This window comes from Castor canadensis, chromosome 7 (genome assembly GCF_047511655.1).
Source record: "Castor canadensis chromosome 7, mCasCan1.hap1v2, whole genome shotgun sequence".
Taxonomy (NCBI): Eukaryota; Metazoa; Chordata; class Mammalia; order Rodentia; family Castoridae; genus Castor; species Castor canadensis.
The window spans coordinates 72,848,951-72,870,137 of record NC_133392.1 but is presented as its reverse complement, the minus strand read 5'-3'; the positions used below and the strand labels follow the sequence as shown (position 1 = coordinate 72,870,137).

The window sequence follows — 21,187 nt, the reverse complement described above, 5'->3', positions numbered from 1 at the left end:
AGTGAATGAGTGAATGAATGAGTCACCTGAATGTCTACTACTTGGTACCATTTTTGGCTCAGTCTCCACTGGTAACTTGAGTGGGTTTGCCAGAATGAGGTTGGGGGAGGGGAGAACAGGTAAAAACTGTCTTCTCTAAGAACTCTGTGAGATACTGCTCTGGGACTTCATTACAGAGGGAGATCCCTATCCTTTTGCAGAGACACCTCTTTCCTTTGGCATTTTGATAATGCCAAGAAGGACCTGGTTGAAACCAACAATGTTCTGAGACTGGGTATCCAGAGGGCATTTGGGAAACAGTCTGATGTTTGCCCAGCAGACTGAGATGGTTTGTGAGCCCATGAGAGCCATCTCTGAGGTCTTCCTGCAATGACATCTTTTTTCAGCTCCTCTATGAGCAGGTACATGTAAAAACCAGCAGAACTGGGTATTTATAACTGATGAGAAAGCGCTTCTGTCCCCTGGAAGTCAAGGCAGGGGAAACTTGGGTTGTTCAATTTTCATCAGTACTCTGGGTTGAGTAACTTTACTTCCTTTTGTCAGACAGAGACAGAGGGCAAAGAGAGGTGATGTAATTCACCCAAGGTCACAACCTGTAAATGAAAGAGCTGAGATTTGAATCGAAGAACCCAGCCCCAGAGTATGGGCTCTGTCTAATGCCTTCACCACCTTTAGGGAGACTTATTCCTTGTTACTGCTTTTTCACTAAGGACACTGTCATAGGAGAGAATTTCCAAAGGTCTTTCTTAGAGGCCAGAGTTCTGTCTTCATCTTCCCCGAGCCCCACCACCTCAATGAGACAGATCTATGTTACCCATGCCTGGTTGATTTGGAGTACTTTGCAGGTGGGCAGCCCAGTCGTTCAGTCTAGTAGCTGCTGGTGGGAAGCTGCCCACCTGCCTTGCCTTGCTACACCCCAGCCTCTTTGGGCCTGAGGCTGTTGCTATGGAAGGGGATCCTCCACCCCCTCCACCCCCACCCCCAGGAAGCAATAAGCGGCTGAGTGTTGCAGCTGGGGTTCCCCTCCCTAATCCCCAGCCTGTCCATGTTTATCTGATGGCTTTTCAGGAGTGTGTGTGTGTGGGGGGGGCAGTGAGCCAATGAGCAGCTGCCAGGCTGGCAGGACCGAGCAGTCCAGGGACAGGCCCCTGTCCAGATCAGAAGAGCCAGGAGTCATGTGGCTAGCAGTGGGCATGCTCTGGCTCCTGACCCTTGGGGGGACCCACCAGGCCTGGGGCTCCTGCCCTTCTCAGTGCAGCTGCAGCCTCCACATCCTGGGTGATGGAAGCAAAGCCAGGTATGGCATCGGGGTGTGGGATGGGTTGTTGAGCCCTCGTTGATCTATTGGCTAGGCTGGGTTGGGAGGGGTTGGAATGCTCAGCAGCTTCCCATTTGCTCATTGATCTCCATACCCCAACTCAAAGCCATCAGATAAATAAAGACATACTAGATGCAGGGTCCTCAGACTGAGTGAGACCCCTATCTCCCTGGCCTTGAAATCCAAGGTCCTATGGGGGTGGTCTGCATTGTGTTGTCTTCTAGTAAGCTGGGGGGTTGCTTTATCCAGGAGGTACCAGGTACTTTTACATGGCAGCATCCCAGGTGTGCCTGGTTCCAGAAATCTTCCCTGTGCCCTTTTCCATCATTGTGGTGGAGAGAGGCCTCTTTAGGAAGTTTCCTCCTTACCTCTTTGATTTCCTCTTTGCTTCCTTTCTATATCTCCCAGGCCCCTGTTTCCCTGGTCTCTTCCATTACCTTGATGCATGATGACTGGTATCCATGGGAGACTCAGTCACACCCTAGGGCTTTATACTCACCTCACCCCTGCAACCCATGATGTGACCTCTATCTCCTTAAGCTCTCTCTCCACTTTGGGTCTCCCAGGAACTTCAGCCTCGACTCCTTTCTGTGGGTGTTCTGAAAGACAGGGAGTGCCCATTCCATTGCAAATATGTTTTCTCCAACCTCAGCCTTGTCCTTGACTTTCCTCATCCTCCCTCTGATGCTTTAGAGCAGTCCCATGTTTTCCTTCTCCCTTTCCATGGGACTTTCTCAAGGCCACTGTGGCTTGTGGACTCTCGGTCTTCTGCTGTGGCTCACTTTCTTCCACTCTTTGACAGTCTTTAAACCATCTTTTCTCCAATTTTCTAACCTCTCAATGACCTCTGCACTTCCTAACTGGCAAGGGTTTCAGCCTCTGCTTCAGGCCTTTCCTATCAACTTTCAATCTTCTGGAATTGCATCCTTCTTTTTTTCCTTGTCTTAGATGGGCGCTGAAGAACCACTGATAATCTTTGATCAGGGAACAGTGTTGCAAGAGCTACCCTTTCTGTGATCCTTCCAATGTTGGATTAATTGGAGGAGCAACAGAATGGAGAGAAACCCCCAAGAAATGACATCCTCTATGGCCTGAGGAACAGGAAGAATTATATATTTGGCCCAAGTGCCTGATGTTCTGTTTCCTCTCACTCAGGAAGCCAGGTTGAGCCCTAAGCAGGCTGGGAAATAGCTTGTGGCCAAGGACAGTGTGATCAGGGTGACAAAGAGTCTCCCTGAAAGTCACATGGCATCAATGATGAAACAAATCTCAGAATCCAGGAATTCTGACTCCATTTCCAGAATCTTCGCATCTGGGGATGCTGGCATGTGTAGAGACCAGGGTGAGCACCAGGTAGCAGAGTTGGTCTTTGGATGGAAAGTGGACTTCAATGGGCAGTTTCTAAAGCCCTTAATGTCAGCCAGTAGACTCTCCCTCCTCTAAATCCAGAGCTCTTACACTGGCTACACCTGCCTGACAGTCCCAGGGTTGATGTGCACTAGCCTATCTGCATGGAGTGTCCTATAAGGGGAATGAGGCCATTCCTATACAGGGGATGGGGGTGAGGTGTTGATTCCCAGTGGCAAGGGGCATAGACTGTGCACTTAGACCACACCTCCTGCACCTTAGCTGCCTCCCTAAGATCCAGGTCTAATCAGACTTCTCAGAGACCTCACCCTGGCAAACTGCCCTGCCTCATGTTCCTGTATGGTGAACAGACTTTGTATCCCTGTGGGGACTAGGGTTGCTGGGAGGGCTGGTCTGGGCACCTGGATACATTTATCTCCATGTTCTCTGTGCCTGGTTTGTCCCACTAGGAGCTGTGCTGTTGATTTACATAACCCTGTCCTCTTACTGGGCTCTTACTAGTACCCTTTAATTCCTCCCTTGACTGTTTCCTACCTATGTTTTCCCATCAATTCCTTTCGTCCCACCTATATCTAGACCTTCCTTCTTGCTAACACCCCACCTGTATTCTGTCCTGAAGATGTTATTGCCTTCAATGCTCTTTCTTCCTTGCGTAAATTAGAAACTGTAGGAGACAGGGGCTGTGACTTTGATTTTCTTCTGAATTGCCCATCACTTAGTAGGAGTTCTGCTCCTTATCTGAGGAATATGAGTGGATGGGAATACCTGTGCCTTTTGTAGCACCATTTATAAGAAAAAAACAAGGCCAAGCCCAGCTATGCTTGAGTACCATATGTGAGATAAGCTGGCAAATTGATGCTGGTGGAGTGCTTGTCTTAAACCAGGAAGGCCTGATCTGAGTAATGCATGATGAAGTTATGGAGAATGATCTTTTTCAGCAAAGCAAAAGATGGCCACCCCTACTCCTTTCCAGTGTGAGCACTGGCACTGCTTATGCTCCAGATGAGACTGGTGCTGCACAAAGGCTGGGCACCAATGCCCAGCCTTCACACTTTCTGTTTCTGGGGATTGGTCCCTCCCTTTCCAATTTATCTCATATGAGGTGCTAGTCTCACTGATGGCATAAAACACAGCCCTGAGTTGCAGACTTCTTGGGGGCAGGACTGCTTTCTGTCATCTTGATAGCCTCAGCTTTGAACTCAATCATAATAGAACACACCTGTCACTCTTTGGCCAGAAGGAACTTTAAAAGGAGCTGGTAAGACTGCTTTGATCTACCCACAGTGCTGAATTGCAGAAATTTATGACAGTGATCAACAGTGCTGGGCTCTTAGAGGATGATAGGCAGTATATAATCTCATTTAAATCCCATAACTGCCCAGTGAGGTGGAGTCTATTTTTATGGGGAAACTGGGGGAAGAGAGGTTATATAATGTACCTAAGGACACACATCCAGCAAGCAAAGAGCCTAGATATGAATCCAACTGCGTGACTGCTAAGTCCCAACTCTTAGAGACCCTGATCATCTCACAGTCCCTCCCAGTCAGGAGAGATTTGAGGCACTTCCATTTTTTGATGCGCTTGGCATTTAAAAATATACAGGCCCAAACCGGTAAGCCAAAGTGATTTTTAAAACGAAGGCATAATTTAACAAATGAACATATCTAATGCACTATATGTGACAATTACAGGATTTATTTATTAATACTGTTCATCTTAGTGCACTGAAGGCTGTGGGCTATAAAAGAACATAGTTTAGCTGTGAGGTCTTTCAGGACAATGAAGACAAGAGGGTCCTCCTTAGACCCTTGTGAAGGGCTCTGCTCTAAAAGCAAGAAGCCCCAAAAGCATGAGGCTGCTTTTTCTAGGGCCCCCTCTTCAGAGTCCTCTATGGCATGGACACTGAAGTTGGTGTCCTGTCTTAACAGGACTATCTAGGGGCTTCATAAGGGAGGTGGTGAGGGGCGATCCCTGATCTGGCAGGACTCTTGCTCAAATATCTCCCATTTCTGTGACCAGGACCGTGGTTTGCAGTGATCCCGACATGACCCTGCCCCCGGCGTCTATCCCTCCGGACACCTGCAGGCTGTGCCTGGAGCGTACGGCTATCCGGAGGGTGCCAGGCGAGGCCTTCCGGCAGTTGGGTCGCCTGGAGCAGCTGTGGCTGCCCTATAACGCGGTCAGCGAGCTCAGCGCCCTCATGCTGCGGGGCCTGCGGCGTCTGCGCGAGCTGCGGCTGCCCGGGAACCGCTTGGCCGCCTTCCCTTGGGCGGCGCTCCGTGACGCCCCCCAGCTACGACTGCTGGACCTGCAGGCCAACCGTCTGTCCGTGGTGCCGCCGGACGCCGCCCGCTTTCTGGGAAACCTCACCTTCCTGGACCTCTCCAGCAACCAGCTGATGAGGCTGCCGCAGGAGCTGCTCCTCACCTGGGCTCAACTGAAGACCGGGCCCTTCCTTCCCGGCCACCACTCCAGGCTGGTCCTAGGTAAGAGACGGTGTTCTTCACCTGGAACCATCCTGGTGAACCTTGGGGTCTTCAGCAAGTTTCCAAGCTTCTTTGAGTCTGATTCTTTATCTGGAAAATAGAAACCACACCTACTTTTCACGTTTGAGTCAAGATGGAGTGAAATCCACTCCATCCACTTGGCGCTCAAGGACCAAACCAGACTGAACCATTTCACATTCTGCTGTTATGAAAAGGAAACTGAGACACAGCAGGTGTCCCACGTCAGACAACCAGCAGGCAGCTTCCTGACACTCAGTTTCCACCGCGGGGTTGACTTGGTTGGCTCCTAACAAAGCAAAGGCTTCCCAGGTGAGCCAGTTCCCCTTTCCTGCCCAAGGCCCTCACCTGGTCCTGAGGACCCTGAGGATAGCACGTGCGGCATAACCGGAAAATCAATCTGAATTATCTAGCTCATACATGAATATATGTAAACATTTAAAACATAACAGAAAAGACTAATGACCCCTTTGTCTTTTCTTCCTATTCTAAGCCCTTTCCCCTCCTTATCTTTTATAATACATTTTACATAGTCATACAAATATGTACATGTACAAAGAAAAGTCATATGTTACAATTTTTATTGCATCGTATATAGTAATCACCACTAACGTTTTCATTGACTCTATCTTGGAACTCTTTCTAAATTACTGCAAATGGAGTAAGTTCAGTTTTTAAACCATGACACAATATTCCGTAGTAGTTCTCCGCATAGCGTTCCATTCCATCTGCCTTCAGGGAACCTTTACATTGTTTTCATTATTTTGTTAACATCTATGATGTCACAGAGAACATTCTCAGCATGTATTCTTCCATATACATTGTTTCTGAAGGACAGAAGAAGTGGAATTGCTGAAGTGTGCATATGAAAGATTTTAGAATCAAGCCCACAGTTTCAAAGGCAGCTGGTATAATTCTCACTCCCCACCACTAGTGTGTGAGATCACTCATTCATGTGGTCACTCAGTGAGTTTTTATGTTTTGATTAATTAATTTATTTTTTTGTTCATTTATTCACATGTGCATACATTGTTTGGGTCATTTCTCCACCCTGCCCCTCCCCCACCCTTCCCCTTTGCCCCCCTTAGTTCCAGGCAGGTCACTCAGTGAGTTTTCTGCAGTACTGAGGGTTGGTTGAACTCAGGGCCTTGCAGGTTATTTTGGAGACAGGGTCTCACTTTCAACCCAGACTGGCCTGGACCATGGTCCTCCTATTTCTCTGCTTAACTGGAATTACAGGCATGCTACTGCAACCAGCTGTGGGTTGAGATGGGGGAGATGTCTTACGAACTTTTTGCCCAGGCTGGTCTGAAATTGCAGTCCTCCCAATCTCTACCTCCCAAGTAGCTGGGATTACAGGCTTGAGCCACTATTCCTGTCTCCCAGTGTATATTTTTGAGCGCCTTCCAATTTTAGGTGCTAGGGATACAGCAGTGACTAAAACAGACAAAAAAGCCTACTCCCTCATGGGACTAACAACTAAAATGGCCAAAATGTTTTAACTACTGCCAATCTGATGGGTGAATGTTTCACTGTTGTTTAACTTTGCCTTTTGCACTAACTTTTGGGACCCTTTTGTAACAAGCAAAAGCCAGGTAGCTCCCCACTAGAGCTGGGGCAGCGATGAATCTTGCATTGCAGATGTGTTATAGAATGCATTTGGCCAGTGACAGAAGGAGCTGGCACCCTCAGTTGTGCTCAAAGGGACCTAACAGTCAAATCTAAACACATTTCTTTCTACAAATATATAGGTAAATGTATCAGAAATCACGGATTATTGTACTCACTATCAAATCTAATAGCAATCTTTGGGTGATGGAAAGGACATCACATTAAATTCTTTCATCTTCTTGTGTTTCAGAAATGTAAACATATAAAAAGGAATTGCACCTTAGAACATGATGCCTCTTCATCTGTGTAAGGTTTTTTGATGGGGTGGGTGCAATGACTTGCTTTTGGTTCTTTAAAAATGTTCAGCTTTAAAGAGGACTGAGGATATATTACAGGATTTTCCAGCCTCCTCCTCCCATTTTGTACCATGGTTTGATCTTATGTCAAAGAGAACCATTGCTGAGAGCAGCCATTCTCATTGTGACGATGCTGAAAGTGCCATTTATACTGGGAAGACTGGGGTCAAAGGTCAGGGGTCAGCAAAGCAGTTTTAGAAATGGATTTTGGCATATTGCAAATTTTTTTCCTGGATAGTGACTTGAAAGGATTCTCCTAAGTATGGCTGCTGTGAATGCATTTTGTCAGTATGCTGTACGGCCTCAGGCATAATGAATTTTTTGTTGTTGTTGGTGGTGGTACTGGGGTTTGAACTCAGTGTCTTACACTTACTAGGCAGGTGCTCTACCTCTTGAGCCACTTCACCAGTCCTCACCATGCTTAATGATATATCTTTATTTAGGCTTCCAGCAACCCTGAAGGGAAGTAAACTTTCATTCAAGATGGAGAACCAGGTTTAAGATAATACAGCAAGGAAAGGAAGTGGGCCTGGAGGCCAGTTCTACTTATTTGGAGCTGAGGACCTGCCTCATCTTACCTGAGGGTAAAAGGAGCTAGGCTAAAGGATCTGAATGTCTAGGACTCACTGTTTACCTTCTCTCACATTCCTTCAGGGCTACAGGACAATTCCTGGGTGTGTGATTGCCGACTCTATGACCTGGTCCATCTTCTGGATAGCTGGGTCCCAAACTTGGTCTTCATTGAAGCCAAACTGAGGTGTGGCAGCCCACGCAGCTTGGCTGGAGTGGCCTTCAGCCAGCTGGAGCTGAGGAAGTGCCAGAGTCCAGAGCTCCATCCGGGGGTGACCAGCATTATATCCCCTGTGGGCAGCACAGTACTACTACGTTGTGGAGCCACCGGTGTCCCTGGGCCTGAGATGAGCTGGCGGAGAGCCAATGGGTGCCCACTCAATGGCACGGGTATGTAAGCTACAGGGACTTCTGCACTGAGCCCCCAGCCTGGGGTGAGTGGATCAGTGTGCCAAGTAGGGAGGGGACAGTGTCAGAGGAAGCAGTTTAAGCCAGACTGGGCTCCTATCTGTCTGAATGGAGTTGGACAGGATCTGCCCAGAGGTGGAGCATAGGGAAAGTGGCTTGAACAATGAGGAGGGCTCTCGACTTGTCCTGTCCCACCAGCCACTGTATTAGAGACTCAGGGCCCATCTTGGAAGGAATAAAAAGCTGATTTTTTGGTAAAAGACACTCTCTTAGTATATTTAATATTTATAGCAAGTTCCCCAGTTGTAAATGTTAAGTCAGTACAATCAAGAGTAATTAATGATGAGAGTTATCATCTGTTGAGCTCTTTTTCTTTTTATTATTATAATTATTCTTGTACTAGGGGTACATGGTGACAAAAGTGCTTACAATATATCTTAGTTAAATTCACCTCCTCCATCATTCTCCTCTATTCCCCCTCCTCCATTCTCAGAATAGTTTCAACAGGTCTCATTTTTCCATTTTCATACATGAGTACATAATATTTCTACCATACTTACCCTCCTATGCCCTTTCCTTATATCTGCTCCCCCCCCTGCCCCTGGTACCAACTCCCAGATAGGAACTGTTTTACCTTCCTGTTCTCCATTTCAAAAAAAAGACTTTTTTGTTTGTTTAAGATATCTATACATGGAGTTTCATTGAGGTATTCCATGTATGTATGTATTATAACCTGGATTGGTTTGTCCCCCCCATTCATGTGGGCCTATAATTGTGCTAAGTGAATTATACCCTCAAAACCATTGAACTTTAAAGAGCAACCTGAGTAAACCTTTAGTTTACAAACAATTAAGTGGGAACTCTGGAAGGCAAATGCTTGGCCGACATCACACAGTTCATATAAGAAGAAGCTGGGATTCCTAAGCATCTAAGCAGAAAACCTCACATTGCCCCCAGCTTTCATCTGTGTCTCCTTCAACTAGGTTGGTAACTACTGCTCAAGAATAGTGGGTTCTGTAAAGAAGGAAAATGCTCTGATTGAAGCGCTAGAGGCATTGGACAGAGGTGGGCAGGGTACTTCCAGCTGGGCCTTTGTCTCATCTTCACCCTCTGACATGCCTACCCCAATGCACCTGTCTGCTGGCCCTAAGGAGTCACCTCTGCAGGATATCAGAGCCCTGACGAACACACTTTGAATATCTCAGAATTAGAAGGCAGTTATTCTTAGGCTTAGCCTCAGCCTGGAGCACCATGGACTCACCATAATTTGAGCCCAGGTAATCTTCTTGACTAGTTAAGCCAAGGGTATACAGCTCTCAAGGCAAGGAGGCTGGCCTTGAATGACCCATTGAGCTGGGCCTTAAATGGCTTGAAAGTTGAATGTCTGCCAGTTTTTTCTCAGGATGACAAGGTATTCTGTACAGTGTGTGGTACAACCCAGAGGCTGTGAACTTAGCCAGGAAGGGAGCTTGAGGCAGATGGGCCTATTCATTCTCCCACATCTGCTTCTTCTTCTTCTAGTGCACCAGGAAATCTCCAGCGATGGCTCCAGCTGGACTCTGCTGGACCTGCCTGTGGTGTCTTACCTTGACTCTGGAGACTACATCTGCCAGGCCAAGAACTTCCTGGGAGTCTCAGAGACTCTTATCTCCCTCATCATCACTGAGCCCCAGACTTCCACAGAACACAGTGGGATCCCAGGGGCACTATTGGCAAGGACAGGAAAGGGGGCTGAAGCTGCGGCTTACAACAACAAGCTGGTGGCCAGGCATGTCCCCCATATTCCCAAGCCCCTGTCTTCTGTGCCCAGCATGAAAGAGGAACTGATCCTCCAACACTTGCAGATGGGTGCCCCAGAAGAGTTCTCCGACAAACAAGAGGAACCCCAGGAGGCACAGATGGTGAGATCTCTCAAGGTGGTGGGGGATACTTACCACAGCGTATCCTTGCTGTGGAAGGCCCCTCAGAGTGGGAATGCAACTGCTTTCAGTGTCCTCTATGCAGTCTTTGGGCAGCGTGACATGAGACGGATGATGGTGCAGCCTGGGAAAACCAGCGTCACCATTGATGGGCTGGCGCCGAGGACCAAATATGTGGCCTGCGTCTGTGCGCGGGGCCTGGTGCCGCGGAAGGAGCAGTGTGTCATCTTCTCCACCGACGAGGTAGTGGACGCCGAGGGCACCCAGAGGCTCATCAACATGGTGGTGATCAGCGTTGCGGCCGTCATCGCTCTGCCTCCCACATTGCTGGTCTGCTGTGGGGCTCTCCGCCGGCGTTGGCGCAAATGCCGAGCCCAGGGCTCTGCTGAGGCGGCAGGCGCTTATGTCCACCTGGAGAGGCTGCGCCACAGTGAGGATGGTTCAGAAGAGCTGTCCCGCAGCAGCCTCAGTGAGGCCGACAGACTGCTCTCAGCCCGCTCCAGCCTGGACTTTCAGGCCTTGGGGGTCAGGGGCGGTAGGCGCATTAATGAGTACTTCTGCTGAGGCCGGGTCCCCTCCGGCACCTGCCAGGTCCACTCTCCCTCTTCAAGCTCACACACTCACTCTGACATCTGACCATGTGCTCAACTACTCTAATCAATCAGGCACATGTTTACTCATACACTTTGCATGACCACAGCTAATACTTATTAAGTACTTACAGTGTACCGGGAAGTGTTCTAAGTGCTTTATATGCATTACAACAATCTTTGGGAGCAGGCACCACTATTCTCTCCATTTTCTTGGAAAAGAAACAGGGAGGTTAAGGAAGTTGCTTGTTACCAGTCAATTTTTGCTGTGCAACAGATAAAAGTAAAAGCGCAATGTTATGCAGCAATGGGCACTTATTTTTCACACTCATAGGTCTGCAGGTTGAGTGGGGTGGGTCTGCCCTGTGTGTCTCATTTGAAGCCTGTGTTGGATAGTAACAATGGCTAAGTGGGGCAGGCTTCTCTCATGGTGAAGTCAGATGACATCTAAAGAATAATCAAAATCATGTCACATCATGTATGATCTTAGTTTGAATTTGGCACACTGCCATATTTGCTCATATTCTGTCTGCCAAAAAGTATCATGGCCGAACCCAATTTTAACAGAGTAAGTAAGGACACTGCTCCTTATGTAAGTGAGGATGGGGCAGGAAATATTTGCTGAACAGTAATCGGATTTGCTATGTTGTTCTGGAATTTGGACCAGGAAGTTGGGCTCCACTGGCAATAGTCCTTACCACCCTCCTGCACTGCATCTTGATTACATTTATGCCAACTTTTGACACACATAGAGTCTCTCTGTACATTAGCTGTATTTGTAGACATGCACACACATTGCTCATCCACACAGTGCCCTCACTGAATTCTAATATTTATTCTCTGGATGCTATTCTGCCTAGAGCTAATCATTTCATTTTTCAATAAATTCCACAGATTTGGATGATGCCCAAGAGCCCACTCTCATTCATTCTCTGCATGCCAGGCTAGAGAGAGCTGAGACACCTTCTGTGACAGAAGGCACTGTCCCACTCAGTGCTGCCTGGCACCCAGCTCTCCTTTGCTCCATGTAACTGCTTTTGTGATTCTTGCTGAAACTTACCTGGGTTTCTGAGAATGTCTTAGAGCCTTCCTTGCCAGTCAACAGGCCACTTTAGAGGATTCTTGTTCAGTTTTGCCTAAAGCTGAGAAACCATTGAGATGTTGTCTCTGTGCCCAGAAGAAAGTGAATGTTTCTAATAACATGAAGGCTCCATTTACTCCTTTTCTACAGAGCTAAGCTCTAGTGAAGGGACATCCACGGTACCTGGTATCAAGTGTTTTGGGTATCAACTGAGGACATTTGGGGCAGCAAGAGATCCGAAAGAATTATTCTGTTAGTAACATGCAAGAGACTCGATGTCATGTCAACATTTACTAGATATAAATCTCCCTCATGTTTAAAGACCTCACAAAATATTTCTGCCAGTTTTCTCACATTTGATGCTCATGACCACCCACTATGGAAGTTGGGCTTTTTAATCTTACAGATGAGAAAACTGAGAACCAAAGTGTTGAATGATTTATATGGAGGAATGACAGATTATCTTTTTGAATTCTGGTCTGACAACTTTCTGGCCAGGCTGAAAGTCTTTATTTAGTATTGATCTCTGCAATGTGGTCCACAGCAGATTTGCTATGAAAAATGAACTTTTTGGAGGACTGAAATCTGGTATCAGAATAATTAAGTAGACCTGTGCACATAAGCAAAATTGGATTTTTTTTTTGCCATAGCCTGGAGGGAGCATTTGATTATGTCTTGTGGCCACTGTTGTTGGTAAGAGAAACTATTTGGTTGGACAATGACAAAGACACTATCTACATAAGGGGCCAACAAAATTTTTCTGTAAAATGTTGTAAGCTGTGTCACTACTGTTCCACTCTACTGATGGAATGTAAATTCATCCATAGATGATACGTGAATTAATGGACATGTATATGAGTCAATAAAATGTTATTTACAAAAAAGATGACAAGCTGGATTTGACCCATAAGCTGTAGTTTGCTAACCCATTATCAATATATATAAACATTTATATATAATTATAACTATACATATTTATATATTATTTATATATTTCTGTCTTGAGACTTGCTTCTGATTTTTTGATACAGGAGAGTGATGGACAAATATAAGTGCAACAGATGGTAACAGCCACTTGTTGAAATAATCAAGATGTTTTCTTTAAATGATTGAGTCAATCAAGATTGAACAATTACTGACCCAAAGACACTTAACGCATAGCCAGTTTTATTGAAGTTTGAATAAAAATCAGGAACTTGTAAGCAAAAGTTTGTTAGTATATCCAATATTGATTGTGAAAGAGAGAATGAGAAGACTGAGGGAAAATGGGAGAGCAGGGGGAGAGAGAGAGCGAGAGAGGAAGAGAGAGAGAGGAGGAGGAAAAGAAGGAAGAGAAGGTTCACACTTTTCAGTGTTTCAGTAGGGCCTATCTCATGGTGTGGATGGTCATTGTCTCCAAGATGGCTAGCCCACACACACATCATTCACCCTTCCATTAGTGTTCTGTCTTCCTTGATTGTGCTCAAGAGTATTTACGTCATTCAAAAACATACCATGGTAGAATACAAATGGTGTCTAGTTAGTATGAATCACTCCCTGAATATCTATTACCTCTGAGTATCTTGGAAAATGAATTGCAGGTCTCCCTGTCTGGACTATGGTGACCCTATGGCGTGGTGACCCTTGGAAGCCTAGTTTAAAGGTTGATTGGAATTGTGGCATTTCCATCATGTCTTTTCCTGATTACAGTGGAAGGTATATCCAAAGTTATTTATTTTCACTTGCATTGTCTAAGTTGCAGGGTACAAAAAGGCAAATAACAGAAAATGTGTTCCGGAAAGTAGATGTGGGCTATCAAACTAGGCTATCAATCAAGGGACCCACTGATAGTTTGTTCAGAGGACTGGAACAGAAATTTTTGTTTTTCAATTATCATATAATCTAGTGAACACGTGCATCAATTTGCAAGCACGAGTATATTTTATTTATTTGCAAGAGCATTGTAGGCAGGATAGGTTAGGCGTGGTAGAGAACCCCAAATATCAGTGGCTAAACACCTAATTTTACAGAAGCTACTCAAGGGAGTGGAAAATGTGTATGAAGGGAGCTCTCTGCTTCATTTATTTACTTGAGGACCAGGCTAACAGTGGCTCCACTCTCTGAGTATCAGTAGTTGCCCCAGCAAGGAAAAAAAGAAACTAGAGAATGATGTAGGGAGTTTTCAAACATCATTTCCTATAACATTTCATTATGTATAAGATGAGTCACATGGCTCATGTATTTCAAAGGGGGTTGAAACTGGGTGCTGGTGGCTCACACCTATAATCCTAGCTACTCAAGAGGCAGAGATCAGGAGGATCACAGTTCAAAGCCAGCCCAGGTGGCTTTGATAGCCAGCCCAAGATAGTTCCCCAGACTCTATTTTGAAAAAAACCCATCACAAAAAAGGGCAGGTGGTGTGGCTCAAGGTGTAGACCCTGAGTTCAAACCCCAATATTGCAAAAAACAAACAAAAAACCAAAGGGAATTGGAAATGTGATCTTTTATGTGCCTACCACAGGCACAAAGAGTATGGATGGAAAAAGGACCATCTCAGATATGGTTGATCACAGATGGACAGAGTAGGAAAGAACTCTAGCTTGAGAAAAAGGAGTGGCAGTGTGTTCTCTGATAGGTTGTCCAGTTCCCTATCTGGGCTACATGAAAGTTTTGCTAATATTGGCAAATGAGTATCATTTTCTGATTGAACTGATAGGATATTCTCTTATCAAGAGTCTATTAAGGTAAGCTAAGGGGCTTCCTCCCAGAAGCCATTAATATCTATTTCATAAGCACAGAGTAATTTGTCTCCCATGATGATTTCTTCTGAGAGCTCTAAGAGACAAATTCCTAAAAGCATCCTGCAGATTGGGTTGAAATAGAATCAATACTCCCTTTATTGTTAAGGTCTCTTTAGTTTAGTAACATTTAGCCACAAGTTATTTTACCTAAATTACATGACCCCAACTAGCATTAATTGTCCTCGTCCCTTTCCCTGACTCCTACCATAGCTGCTCCCTACACCCCTATGCTAAATAAGGAAACCAAAAGGTGAGGCAGTCCAGAGAGGAGGGGAAGAGAAGAAGTGGTCTAGATGATTCCAGAGACGGCATGCCAGTGGGTGTTCTTCATCAACTTGTAGCCAACTTCTGGAATATGTGAAAAGGTTAGCATGGAATGAGCAGAGATGGAATCATAGGAGAACAAGAAGATTCTTTGAGATTTTATTTTTGGTGTTAAGAGGAGAGAAAGTTATTCACTAGCGGTTTTGCATACCCATAGTTATGTATTTCCATGAAGCAAGCTTTTTTTTGTTTTTATTTATTTATTTATTTTATTATTCATATGTGCATACAAGGCTTGGGTCATTTCTCCCCCCAGCCCCCACCCCCTCCCTTACCACCCACTCCGCCCCCCCTCCTCCCCCCTCAATACCCAGCAGAAACTATTTCATGAAGCAAGGTTGATGAAGCGTTGGCAAACCTGTCAGATGACTCTGGAGCAAAAATTGCTCATCAGAGTTGAACCCGTTGGCCACAATGACTAGGCTCTGATGCCTTCACCACCTGTCACTTGGTGTGGGCTGCTTTGGGAAGGGCATGAGCCTGTGCAAGCACTCCTGACAGCTAAGCATCTACTTATCTCTTGAAAGATGGTCAAGACAACAGTCTCCACATCTGCCACAACTTTGTGCCTGTAGCACACTCCTTGTTTTTGATTTTTACCTGGAGAGGATCTGTAAGATGTACCCAGATTGTAAAGTTAGGCTGCCTGGGAACTCCAGCAAATATATCTGACATGAGTGGAAATCCTGGATTGTAATCAGCTTAGTTTGTGACCCATTTTCCCTTTACTGGTTAACTACTAAGCGGATTTTTTTTCACTGAAGACTTTTGTAGGGTATAAGGTATGTCATGAGTCTTACAAGAATCCATGGAATTTCAATATTCATCTGAAGTGCACCAGCTAATAGAGAAGTTGGTATTTTTGTCCTTTAAGATTCTGTTGCTACAGGAGGTAAATTACTGTACATCTATTGTATGCTAGGTGCTTTATTTTAAATAATCTGAAAATTCCCTAGAAGCACTGTGAGTTATTTACTAATATTCTCACTAGAGAAGAAAGTGAGACCCATGGAGGTTAAATGACATTTCCCCCAGCCTCAAAATTCAGGAACACGAGCAAGAGAGAAGACTTTATGGGACAAGGTATATGACAATTTGCTTGCCACTTCATTCCTTGCACCTAGCAGGTATGTGGCTGAGAGAAGATGACCAAAAAATATTTGCTGAATGGTTGAAGAGTGGCAGAGCAATATCATATCATACATACCACTTAAAAGTGTAGGTATTTGATTTTATGATGTGAAAAACATAGCACTTAGGAAAACTAAAGGAAAAGGTCTAACACTGCTCTACATCCCTGGCACCCAAAGCCTTGGTTTTATAAGAAAATGTCATTCTGTGTTTGAAACTGCACCACTGGTGCTTCTCTGAGTCTGGCCATCCAGGCTGCAGTTGCAGTTGTTTTGGTGTGTCTAATTACATCACCAAAGGTGTTGGGGAGAGAACAAGTGATAGGAATGATCACAGAATTACTTTGTTACTCATCTCCTGTCACTTCAAGAAAATGGTTAGGAATTTTGTGTTTCAGAAATCATTTGAGAACTATGAACTATTAACTGGATTCCGGTCAAATTTCATGAACTGTGGTGCTCAGAATAGTGTTACCTGTTTATCTCAGACTTCTTTGTAAGAGGTTGAAGGAAGGTAGAACCAGGATAGAACTGAGTATCTGACTTAGAGTTCACCTTTCAGACTCAAGAACCAGAAAAATGTTCTTTTTCTGACTGTAGTTAAGAGACATAGTTCCCTGTGCATGGGTTCTGCCAGAGTCTATGGTCTGAGCCATAGCAGACCTCAGAGAATCCAGGGTCTTTGTTCATAATGTGCTGACCTACATCACCACGGATTACCAGTAATAGGATTTGTCACTAGGAAACTGGGACTATACCTATGCAAAACACACAAAGTAGCCTCTTACAGAGAAATATGGCTTTAGTTTTTCATGATTTATTACCAGTTCTTGTCTTTTTGGATATACACGCAGCTCAGGCTTTCTGCCTGCCAGGATGTACCTGCTCGGAGGAGAATGTTGGCAGGTGCGCTATGCTACCAGGATAACAGAGGGCTACAGGGAATGGGCTTTCTTTAGGGCTGATATAGGCATACACAGGCCTAGAATTGGCAGGAAATCAGATAAATCTCCAAGAGACTCATTTTAGTTAGTGCTGGACTTTGGTGAACTGAGAATTTTTACCAAAACAGGTCTCCTATTTCATCTAACTCACATATCTAATGCCAGGATTCACCTGATATCACATCCAAGTTCCCTAATGTTCATCTTAAAGCTTTTCTGGTTTTTTGTACAGGACTCTGCAGTGCATGTCTGTCCCTTTGGGAAAACTTCCAGGGAACCTTCCTGAAGAGCTCAAGCAAGTGAGAATTGAAAACTCACCCCTATTTGAACTTCCCCGAGGATCTTTCATCAACATGAGCACCTTGGAATACCTTTGGCTCAACTTTAACAATGTCACTGTGATCCACCCAGGAGCACTGGACCATGTGCCAAAACTAAGAGAGCTGAGACTGGAGGGAAACAAACTCTGTTCAGTACCATGGACAGCATTCCGGGCCACCCCTTTCCTGAGGGTTTTGGATCTCAGACACAACAGGATTGACATACTTCCTGAGCTGGCTCTTCAATTCCTGGCTAAACTGACCTACCTTGACTTATCCTCCAATAGGCTTACAGTTGTATCCAAGAGTGTCTTCTTGAACTGGCTGGCCTACCAAAAATGCCAGCAGCCTGGCTGTGGGGCTGAGGTGCTCTCCAGCATGGTGCTGGCACTGCACAACAACCCTTGGGTATGTGACTGCCGTCTTGGAGGGCTTGTCCAGTTTGTCAAGTCCATTACCTTCCCAGTCATCCTGGTGAATTCCTACCTGGTATGCCAGAGCCCTTCCTCCAAGGCTGGGAAGCTTTTTCATGAGATTGAGCTCAGGACTTGCATGAAACCACAGATCTCAACACCCAGTGTCAATGTCACCATCCAGGTAGGACAGAAGGTGACTCTGCGATGCTTGTCACAGGCCAGTCCCTCACCAACCATTGCATGGATGTATCCCCTCAGCACATGGAGAGAATTTGATGGTAAGCCGCATGTGCCCTCTCAGCATACCTGAGGGGAAGGCAGAGGTCTATAGCAATCCTACCTCATTTGGGAGGTACTAAACTGTGTCTGTCATAAAGGATGGATGCAGGTAAGATTGGCATGGGCATGAATTAACACCCCAGAACAGACAAGATTCCAAGATAATGTTCCACTATTAGCATTGCTTTAAATGGTTGTACACAGATCTCTCTAGGACATATATACATATATAAATACATATACTAGAGTTGATTTAACATATTATAGAAATGCTATAGAATTGTATATGAACAAAATATTTTCTTTGAGAGCCTTCTAGGTGAGAAACGCTATAGTGAGTTAATTCTAGAGAGTATCTATTATTTATTTCCTAAACTTGTCTGAGCAGAATTACTTGGGTGCTTATTTAAAATAAGACCTCAGAGCCCTGCTCTGGAGACTGGAATTCAGAGTTCAGGGCTAAGGATATATATTTTAGCAAGTGTTCCTCATCCCCTCACTCCTTTGATCCCAGTTAATTCTTACCATCTGAAAAGAATGGGAAGTCAAATATATTGACTGAACTTTCACTTCCAATCAGACCTTATTACCTTGAAACTATGCTCCTAGAGCTTTGGGAAAGGAAGTGACCTCTATGGACCCCAGAACTGGGGTCCAAACCTGCTTCTTTCCTGGAACTCTGTGATCTCTTTTCACACCTCAACTGGAAACTCTTGTAGTGTTGGGAATTTCACAAAGACAGGCATGGCCTCTCCAGGAGTATCTTGAACATGGAAGGACATTTGTAGATTCCTGCATCTTCCTCTGTTTACAAGAAAACTTAAAATATTATGGTCAAATTTGGGAAATGCATCTAGTCACCCACATACTTGGTGACAAACATCCAGATGGTTAAAAATACCCAGTGAATTGAATTTTTCATTTCTTCCCATCATTTTGATCATACCTTGTTGGCTGCAGATTAAATGCCCATGGAGGAGAGATACAGTCTCTGAAGACCAGGAAATGCATCTAGAGGTTGTCTTTGTGATGTTATATAATCACTCTTAGCATAATGTTATATATAGTCTCCCAGAAATAATAACAGTTCAGACTTCATGAACACTTGCTATCAAACTAGTGGGGTGAATGCTACTATCATCCCAAGAGAATTTAGGCACCTTTCCAGGACTATGTATTTAGTAAGATAAAGGAACCCATAAATTTGGCTCTAGGGTCTGAGGTACTACACATTCAGGTGGTAAGAAAGCCTTCTTGGGGCTCACAATATCACTCATTCACACAATTGTGAGAAATCTCCTGAAAGTCATGGTGTTAGGCTCAGCAAGACCAAGGTGTTTGGTGGGAGCAGCTACAGATGTTGAAAGACTGTGGTATTTATGGTCAGAAGAACCAGGTTCCAGATCAAGTGCTGTTTCCAAACAACTCTCACTGTGGGAAAGGTGAAGGATTGTTCTAATCTTCAACATCTTATATAAAAATTGCATACTTACCTTACAGGGTTTCTGGGAAGAAAACACCTGGCACCAAATACATGTTTAATAAATCATTATCATCACTTTTTGACACAAGCTGTCATTGATGGGACTTTCCAAATGCTTATCAGAGAAATGCACAGAACCGTTTTGCTCTTCTTTCCATCCAGTGTTGACCTCTTCTACCGCAGAAGATGCTGTTCTATCTCAGCTTGTCATCCCTACTGCTCACCTCGTAGACAGCGGTAATTACACCTGCATGGCCTCCAATTCTATTGGTAGGAACACCCTTATCATCTCCCTCCACGTCCAGCCTATCCAGGCCCTGCCTGCACCCAATTCTCTTTCCGTCTCCTTGGAGGGTAATGCCTATGTTGACCTGCGGGTGGTCAAGCAGACAGTACGTGGGATCTTGCTGGAGTGGCTTGCAGTAGCCAACACCCCTGAGGAGCAGTGGTTCACCCTCTACATTGCATCTGAGGAAGCCCTCAGGAAGGAGGTGGTCCACATTGGCCCAGGAATCAATACATATGCTGTGGATGATCTCCTGCCTAGCACAAAATATGAGGCATGTCTCAGCCTAGGCAGACAATCTCCGCACCAGGGCCAGTGTGTGGTTTTTGTGACAGGCAGAGACAGTAGTGGGTTGGATGGTCGCGAACGCCTCCTGCATGTCACAGTGGTCCTCTGTGCTGTGCTCCTGGCAGTGCCTGTGGGTGCTTATGTCTGGGCAGCCCAGGGTCCATGCAGCTACAGTGAGTGGGGCCTGCACTGCTGTCCTCATCACAGGAAAGCTCCCAGGTGTCCCTGGGCAGTCCCACAATGCAAGGAAAGCACCTTTAGAGATCATCCAGCTGTCTGTGAGGATGGTGAAGGGCACAGAGTCATGGAGGGGGATGAGAAGAGAGAAAATTAAAATAGCATCCAATAACCCAGGCCATGAGGTAGAAACGGTGTGGCCTCCAACTAACCCTCCATGGCAGCTCAACTTGGCTTCATCCATTTATTCAACAAGTACTCATTGTACTACTGTATTCCAGATATAGAACCTGACAGAGGGGTTTCAACAGTGAAAAGGGACACAGTTCTTAACTTCATGGAGCTAAGGCTAATGGAGCTTTGCCCTAACAAACTGATCATGTTTACATGTAACATTTGTGTGTAACATTTCACATATATTATCCTTTAAAGGAAGGCAAAAATACTCCTTTTATAGTAGAAGAAACTTAAGCTGTGAAAATTCAATTACTTGTTCAACATCACCCATCTGGCAGGCAGCAAGCCACCACTCGATCCCACTAATTCCATCATTTTCTCAATGGGGGCGGAGGTTGACCTTCCTCACTGTGGTCACTGTGCTCACTGAATATCAGGACTTGTTGATAATATTGGTGGAAATAAAAATTTTAAATTGAAGACAGCACTCATATTCAGGCCAGTTGTTACCTCATTCCTTTGGGTTCTTATTTATTTTCTCCTAGGCACTAGAAGAAAAACCTTTTTAATGAAATTTCCAGTCATACCTAAGATAGAGAGAATCACATTCCTTCTCTTCTGTCAGCTTTAGCAAATTCTAACATTTTCCAGTCTTATTCATCTGGTCCTTGCCCTCAACTTTTTTTGTATTTTAAAGAAAGCACAAAGCCTTTCACCAATTTACCTATAAATATTTTACTTTGATCTCTTACAGATGAAGAAGTTTTAAAAAACATAATCATAAAGTTATTATCATTCTAAAGAACATATATTTTAAAATTATATGTACATATATTTAGATGTGCACATATGTATAAC

At 44.9% G+C, this 21,187-nt stretch overlaps 2 protein-coding genes across 2 annotated transcripts; both read left to right on the top strand.

Moving 5' to 3' along the window:
• Positions 1-1,175: 1,175 nt before the first annotated feature.
• On the top strand, positions 1,176-10,618 carry Lrit1 (leucine rich repeat, Ig-like and transmembrane domains 1). The gene is made up of 4 exons (XM_020185034.2): positions 1,176-1,297; positions 4,706-5,172; positions 7,812-8,117; positions 9,657-10,618. The coding sequence occupies exons 1-4, from the start codon at positions 1,176-1,178 to the stop codon at positions 10,616-10,618; spliced, it is 1,857 nt and encodes a 618-aa protein (XP_020040623.2).
• Positions 10,619-16,755: 6,137 nt separating this feature from the next.
• On the top strand, positions 16,756-20,309 carry Lrit2 (leucine rich repeat, Ig-like and transmembrane domains 2). The gene is made up of 3 exons (XM_020185046.2): positions 16,756-16,865; positions 17,136-17,917; positions 19,564-20,309. Exons 1-3 carry the CDS (start codon positions 16,756-16,758, stop codon positions 20,307-20,309), a joined length of 1,638 nt encoding a protein of 545 aa, XP_020040635.2.
• The last annotated feature ends 878 nt before the right edge of the window (positions 20,310-21,187 follow it).